Genomic DNA, 8,347 nt, shown 5'->3' on the forward strand with positions numbered 1-8,347 from the left:
TGAAAAGGGAGATGCTAAAACTTATGTATCCAATATACTATGCTTGGCTGAGAAAACTCCAAACCCCGCTGTAGATGCACCATCTCTCGATAATACTTGATACACACTTTCTGCGCCTAGCTGAAAGGCGTTAAAGAAAAGCGCTTATGGGAGACAACCCATGTTTTTACTACAGTACTTTGTTTTTATTTTGTGTCTTGGATGTTGTTTACTACTGTAGCAACCTCTCCTTATCTTAGTTTAGTGTTTTGTTGTGCCAAGTAAAGTCGTTGATAGTAAAGTTCATACTAGATTTGGATTACTGCGCAGAAACAGATTTCTTTACTGTCACGAATCTGGGCAAAATTCTCTGTAGGTAACTCAGAAAATTATGCCAATTTACGTGAGTGATCCTCAGATATGTACGCAACTTTCATTCAATTTGAGCATTTTCATTTGAGCAAGTCTGGTGCCTCAATAAAATTCGTCAATACGAACTGTTCTGTTTTGACAGATTCTGCCTTTTATTTCGCATTGCCTGTTTTGTTATGTTCGATGGATATTTCGATTCCATTGACTTTCAGTAGCTTTGTGCAATGTCCAGAAGTGTTAAGAATGATTATTTCACCTCTGAACATGTATATTTTTATTGTGCACTAACCCTCTAATGAGTTGTTCTAAGTTTGGTGTGGAGGAAGTTTTCAAGGATCAAGAGAGGGAGATGATACAACATGATCAAGGAGAGTGAAAGCTCTAAGCTTGGGAATGCCCCGGTGGTTCACCCCTGCATATATCAAGAAGACTCAAGCGTCTAAGCTTGGGGATGCCCAAGGCATCCCCTTCTTCATCGACAACATTATCAGGTTCCTCCCCTGAAACTATATTTTTATTCCATCACATCTTATGTGCTTTGCTTGGAGCGTCGGTTTGTTTTTGTTTTTGTTTTGTTTGAATAAAATGGATCCTAGCATTCATTGTATGGGAGAGAGACACGCTCCGATGTAGCATATGGACAAGTATGTCCTTAGGCTTTACTCATAATATTCATGACAAAGTTTCTTCTTCGTTAAATTGTTGTATGGTTGGAAACGGGAAATGTTGCATGTGGTAATATATAATAAAATACTTGTAGGACATTTGAGCTTTGATAACTTGATTCTTTGCAAATGTTTTGAGATATTTAGATGGTAAGGCTTGCTGGATAAATAAGTTAAAATTAGTAGTGGATTGTTGTCTTTAAGCTTGTGCCGTACTACAAACTCTATTTAAATAGTTGAAGGCGTAGTTGGACTTGATAGCTTTCCATGTCTGAGAGTTCATCGTAATAACTAAGTTGTGCTGAAGGTCGAGAGAGCTAGCGGGGTACTTGTGCCACCGTGAACGGCCCTCCTTGGAGTAAAATTTTAATCATGCTCTTAATGATGAACCTGCTAGTTGTTTGCAATAAGCTTGTGAGTTCTTTTTGACTAATGTTAAGCTACGGTTTTTGGCACTTCCACCATCCAAATTTGCTAGCCTCTTCGGTACTGTGCATTGCCTTTTGCTCACATTGAGAATTGTGCATACTTCGCCGGTACATCCAAACCCGTGGGAGAACTTTCTCTTGTTCTCCTACACATAAGCCCATACATCTCCTCAAAACAGCCACCATACCTACCTACCACAGCATTTCCATAGCTGTTCCGAGATATATTGCCATGCAACATCCATTTTTACATTACATGCCATGTTGTCATTTATTATTTATATATTGCTTTGCATGATCATATACAGCTGATGTGTGGTTTACCCATGTTACGCTAGATCATTGCACATCCTGCTACACAGGCAGAGGCATACAGTTTCATACATCATGTTTCATTCATTATGAGTTATTTGTACCAAAAAGTGTGTTGTCATATTAGGATGTTGCCCCTAAAAATGAAAAGAGCCGTGGAGGCCATCAAAAAGAAAAAAAAAGGAGAAGAAAGAAAAAAATGAAAAGAAAGAAAAAAAAGGAAAAGAAAAAGAAAAAAAAGAGAATAAAGAAAAGGGGGCAGCATTACTATCTTTTATCCACACTTGTGCTCATGTTTTAGCACCCGCATTATTCATAGTCATCATTTGTGCTCATGTTTAGCACCTACATTCATATGAGAGAGTTTTCATGTTTTACTAGTATAACTATGTGGGGAATTTACACTATAGAACTTGGGTTGTATATTCCAATGATGAGCCTCCTCAAAAGTGCTCTAGGTCTTCGTGAGCAACCAAGTTGGATGCACCCCCACTAGTTCCATTGGAGAGCTTTCATACACATATAGCTCTATGTGCATCCGTTGCATGGCAATCACTACTCCTTGCATAGCTTCGATCATAAGGCTTCCTCTTGTCTAATGGTCATTTACAGCTTTGCAAGCCTTTCTTCCATTTGGCCTTCCAAACCCCCATTAACGTTCTTTATGCCATAACATCCTGGTGCTAATACCAAATGCTTGCGCTCACCGGTTGAGTAGACTTCGAAACAGTTGATTCATGACGTTCATGTTTATGTTTACTTGACTGAATCCTTCTTATGTTGTGAAGATTTACTTGATGCTTGGAATGAAGGATAGAACTTCTATGCTGAATACTTAATACATCTTTAATGAACTTTGTACGGTTGCATGTCTTTAAAGCAATGGTTCATGAAAACTTCTAGCTTGTCTAACTCTTGCATTATCATCTCTTATATCAATATAGATACTTGCTTTGAATGATTTGATCTCAGCTCATATGCTTTACAATAGTATGATCAAGGTTATGATGGCATGTCACTCCAGAAATTATCTTTGTTTATCGTTTACCTGCTCGGGACGAGCAGAACTAAGCTTGGGGATGCTGATACGTCTCCGACGTATCGATAATTTCTTATGTTCCATGCCACATTATTGATGATATCTACATGTTTTATGCACACTTTATGTCATATTCGTGCATTTTCTGGAACTAACCTATTAACAAGATGCCGAAGTGCCGATTCTTTGTTTTCTGCTGTTTTTGGTTTCAGAAATCCTAGTAAGGAAATATTCTCGGAATTGGACGAAATCAACGCCCAGGGTCCTATTTTGCCACGAAGCTTCTAGAAGACTGAAGAGTCAACGAAGTGGGGCCACGAGGCGGCCAGACTACAGGGCGGCGCGGCCTAGGTCTTGGCCGCGCGGCCCTGTCATCTGGGCCCCTCGTGACGCCCCTTGACCTGCCCTTCCGCCTACAAATAGCCTTCGTCGCGAAACCCCCAGTACCGAGAGCCACGATACGGAAAACCTTCCAGAGACGCCGCCGCCGCCAATCCCATCTCGGGGGATTCAGGAGATCGCCTCTGGCACCCTGCCGGAGAGGGGAATCATCTCCCGGAGGACTCTACGCCGCCATGGTCGCCTCCGGAGTGATGTGTGAGTAGTATACCCCTGGACTATGGGTCCATAGCAGTAGCTAGATGGTTGTCTTCTCCTCATTGTGCTTAATTGTCGGGTCTTGTGAGCTGCCGAACATGATCAAGATCATCTATCTGTAATTCTATATGTTGTGTTTGTTGGGATCCGATGAATAGAGAATACTTGTTATGTTGATTATCAAATTTATATCTATGTGTTGTTTATGATCTTGCATGCTCTCCGTTACTAGTAGATGCTCTGGCCAAGTAGATGCTTGTAACTCCAAGAGGGAGTATTTATGCTCGATAGTGGGTTCATGTCTCCGTGAATCTGGGGGAGTGACAGAAACCTCTAAGATTATGGATGTGCTGTTGCCACTAGGGATAAAACATTGGTGCTATGTTCGAGGATGTAGTTACTGATTACATTACGCGCAATACTTAATGCAATTGTCTGTTGTTAGCAACTTAATACTGGACGGGTTTCGCATGATCACCTGAACGTGGACTTTTTAGGCATAGATGCATGCTGGATAGCGGTCTATGTACTTTGTCGTAATGCCCAATTAAATCTCACTATACTCATCATAATATGTATGTGCATGGTCATGCCCTCTTTATTTGTCAATTGCCCAACTGTAATTTGTTCACCCAACATGCTGTTTATCTTATGGGAGAGACACCTCTACTGAACTGTGGACCCCGGTCCAATTCTCTATACTGAAATACAATCTACTGCAATACTGTTCTACTGTTCTCTGCAAACAATCATCATCCACACTATATATCTAATTCTTTGTTACAGCAAGCCGGTGAGATTGACAACCTCGCTGTTTCGTTGGGGCAAAGTACTTGGTTTGTGTTGTGCAGGTTCTACGTTGGCGCCGGAATCCCTGGTGTTGCGCCGCACTACATCTCGCCGCCATCAACCTTCAACGTGCTTTTGGCTCCTACTGGTTCGATAAACCTTGGTTTCATACTGAGGGAAAACTTGCCGCTGTACGCATCACACCTTCCTCTTGGGGTTCCCAACGGACGCGTGCTGTACGCGTATCAAGCTCTTTTTTTGGCGCCGTTGCCGGGGAACTGAAGAAAAGTTACACCACAAAGATTTCTAACTCCCACGTCAACTACACGCCAGCAAGGATAACGTTGCATAGAAAACAAAAAATTTCCTACCGCGAACACGCAATCCAAGCCAAGATGCAATCTAGAAGACGGTAGCAACGAGGGGTTTATCGAGTCTCACCCTTGAAGAGATTCCAAAGCCTACAAGATGAGGCTCTTGTTGCTGCGGTAGACGTTCACTTGCCGCTTGCAAAAGCGCGTAGAAGATCTTGATCACCGGCGCCACGAACGGGCAGCACCTCCGTACTCGGTCACACGTTCGGTTGTTGATGAAGACGACGTCCACCTCCCGTTCCAGCGGGCAGCGGAAGTAGTAGCTCCTCTTGAATCCGACAGCACGACGGCGTGGTGTCGGTGGTGGTGGAGAACTCCGGCGGAGCTTCGCTAAGCGTGCGGGAGCTTATGGAGGAGAGGGGGGCGGCTAGGGTTTGGGAGGGGGTGGCCGGCCACTTGAGGGGGGCGGCCAAGCTGTGGTCTTGAGGTGGTCGGCCCCCTCCCCTTGTCCCTCATTATATAGGTGGAAGCCCCAAGGGTTGGACTACAAGTCTTCGAATAAGACCCGAACCCAAAACCTTCCATATGATAGGGAAACCTACCCAAGCTAGGACTCCCACTAGAGGTGGGAGTTCCACCTTCCATGGAGGGGGTGGCCGGCCCCCCTTGGGGGAGTCCACTTGGGACTCCTCCCCAACTAGGGTTGGCCGGCCATGGAGGTGGAGTCCCGGAGGGACTCCACCTTCCTTGGTGGTTTCTTCCGGACTTTTCTAGAACCTTCTAGAACCTTCCATAGAACCTTCCGCATCATTTTAATTCACATAAAATGACATCCTATATATGAATCTTATTCTCCGGACCATTCCGGAACTCCTCGTGATGTCCGGGATCTCATCCGGGACTCCGAACAAATATTCGAACTCCATTCCATATTCAAGTTCTACCATTTCAACATCCAACTTTAAGTGTGTCACCCTACGGTTCGTGAACTATGCGGACATGGTTGAGTACTCACTCCGACCAATAACCAATAGCGGGATCTGGAGATCCATAATGGCTCCCACATATTCAACGATGACTTTAGTGATCGAATGAACCATACACATACGATACCAATTCCCTTTGTCACGCGATATTTTACTTGTCCGAGGTTTGATCATCGGTATCACTCTATACCTTGTTCAACCTCGTCTCCTGACAAGTACTCTTTACTCGTACCGTGGTATGTGGTCTCTTATGAACTTATTCATATGCTTGCAAGACATTAGACGACATTCCACCGAGAGGGCCCAGAGTATATCTATCCGTCATCGGGATGGACAAATCCCACTGTTGATCCATATGCCTCAACTCATACTTTCCGGATACTTAATCCCACCTTTATAACCACCCATTTACGCAGTGGCGTTTGGTGTAATCAAAGTACCTTTCCGGTATAAGTGATTTACATGATCTCATGGTCATAAGGACTAGGTAACTATGTATCGAAAGCTAATAGCAAATAACTTAATGACGAGATCTTATGCTATGCTTAATTGGGTGTGTCCATTACATCATTCATACAATGACATAACCTTGTTATTAATAACATCCAATGTTCATGATTATGAAACTAATCATCTATTAATCAACAAGCTAGTTAAGAGGCATACTAGGGACTCTTTGTTTGTCTACATATCACACATGTACTAATGTTTCGGTTAATACAATTATATCATGATATATAAACATTTATTATAAACATAAAGATATAAATAATAACCACTTTATTATTGCCTCTAGGGCATATCTCCTTCAGTCTTCACCCTCTTCATCATTGTACATGCCACCGTCTTCTTCGATCTTGTACGCACGCCACCGTCTTCATCCATCTTCTACGCCGTCTTCATCTCTCTTCATCTTCAACACCATCTTCATTCGTCTTCTTCATTGTCCTCGATCTTCTCCATCTAGCAACCTTGAGACCATCATTTGGCTATGGACATGTCCTAAGATTGATTCTCAATGCAACCGTTAGTCCATAGGGATTGTCATCAATTACCAAAACCACACATGGGGGCTCCATGTTCTTTCACATGTAAACCCTAGTTGATGTCATATATAAGGGAGCACCCCTAGAAGACACGTAGAGTCGAGGCAACCACAATCACCTTAGCTTATAAGTTGACCATAGTGTAATCGATATATTATCCATATAGTGATTTATAGTAGGAGCAAAAATCATCCACCAGCAGGTACCCGAACCTGAATAGAATTGTTGCCAATCTAGCACACGGATTCTCCACGCCGCCTTGCTCACCTCTCCTTCGTTAGCCACAATCAATGACATGTGTTGTGACAATACCACGACAAGAACTATGACGGTGGTGAGAGTAGGAGAAGAAGATGCACGTTGCTAGGTGACACCACGGTTACGTCTATGTTGGATGCCAGGGCCATTAATTCTTTCCAGAGCGACAAAAAGAAAAAAAGAAAAAAACTTTGCATTGGTGCAAGTCTGACTCGCCTCGCTCAAGAAACACGATGTGTGCATGACAATGTGGGCAACGAAGGAGGAGCACATATATACCACTCTTCTCAAACGATGGTAAGCGACCAAACCTCTACAATTCATGAAGTTCAAGTTACAACGTGTAAAGTTGAAAACTTGATTCCATCATGCACCCATGAAGCTTGCTTGAATCTAGCTGATTGCAGTAAAAAATTGAGTTTGAACCAAGTACTCCTTTTTTTACTCCAAAGCATTCCTAGCCATACCGTCACGGCCACGTGCCACCGCTGAAGTCATGGGCCCAATGAGCTTGCAGGAAGAGTAGGTACAAAAAACCAAGCCAGGACGAAAAGAACCAACGGGCACGACCATGACTCGAAAAGCCGCGGGAACCGAGGAGACACAGGGCAGCGCAGCGCAGAGGCAGCAACCTCGGGCTTTTCAACCTTCACTGCCCCCTGCGCTCCTGCCGCTGCCGCTGCCGCTGCCGTGCGGACTAGCATTGGCGTGCCTGCAGCGCCCGCGCGTCCACATCAATCAACCAATCAATCCAAACTCTCTCTCGCGCGCCTTGGGTCAATTCGTCCCCCGCCCCGCCACGCGCCGTGTGTCGCGTCTCTCTGCCCCGTTCTTGCCATCCCCGGTCTCCGCCTCTCCGCCGCCGCGGCGCTCTGTTTCCGCATTGGACGGCGATGGCGCCTGAGGCTGGGGAGTGGGGGTGGATGGCGGCCGTGGCGGCGGAGGAGCTGGCGAAGCTGGAGGCCGCGCACCCGGGCCGCCTCGGCCCGCTCAAGGACGAGCTCAAGCGCCTCGTCGCCGACCCCGGCTGGGACGACGCCGACGCCTTCGCGCTCGCCTCCCTCGAACCCACCCCTTCCCCATCATCCTCCCAGCCCGCTGCTGCTCGCTTGGACCTGTTCACGGAAGGTGCGTGCTATCCTTTCCCGCTGTAATAATCCTGCCGCACGACCATCCATGAACTGACCATTCCGTGCGCGGCTGCAGAGTCCTCGACCAACAAGAGGAAGTGGTGTGCCGGCGGCGGCGGGGCCAGCCCGGAGCAGGGGAAGCGCCGGAGGAAGAGCGCGCCTCCGGTGCTGGTCAGGGACAGGGCGGACATGGCCATCGACCGCGCCAAGAAGTGCCTCAAGAAGATCCGCGCCATCAAGCGGAGCCTGCTTGGTGGCTTCGTCAGGGAATGAGTGATAGCTAGGGGCGAAATCTGATGGTAGCAGTAGATTAACGCAGATAGTGGGTGCAAAATGGGAATGTCCTTTCGTCGATTGCCTTTTGGTTGTATATATTTACCAGTACTAATTTGTTGCCTTTCTGCAACTGGGAAAGTGGCATCATTCCGTTGA

General features: G+C 45.6%; 1 protein-coding gene across 1 annotated transcript; it reads left to right on the top strand.

Annotated features, from left to right (window-relative positions):
- The first annotated feature begins 7,314 nt into the window (after positions 1 to 7,314).
- On the top strand, positions 7,315 to 8,347 carry LOC127292853 (uncharacterized). The gene is made up of 2 exons (XM_051322401.2): positions 7,315 to 7,913; positions 7,992 to 8,347. The coding sequence occupies exons 1-2, from the start codon at positions 7,679 to 7,681 to the stop codon at positions 8,186 to 8,188; spliced, it is 432 nt and encodes a 143-aa protein (XP_051178361.1). The 5' UTR covers positions 7,315 to 7,678; the 3' UTR covers positions 8,189 to 8,347.

Source organism: Lolium perenne, chromosome 1 (genome assembly GCF_019359855.2).
Source record: "Lolium perenne isolate Kyuss_39 chromosome 1, Kyuss_2.0, whole genome shotgun sequence".
Lineage (NCBI taxonomy): Eukaryota > Viridiplantae > Streptophyta > Magnoliopsida > Poales > Poaceae > Lolium > Lolium perenne.

Excerpts from the sequence above, each read along its gene's own strand:
- LOC127292853 (XM_051322401.2), top strand. The coding sequence starts at position 7,679 with ATGGCGCCTGAGGCTGGGGAGTGGGGGTGGATGGCGGCCGTGGCGGCG. Across the intron at positions 7,914-7,991 it reads CTTGGACCTGTTCACGGAAG|AGTCCTCGACCAACAAGAGG; the intron begins GTGCGTGCTATC and ends GCGCGGCTGCAG.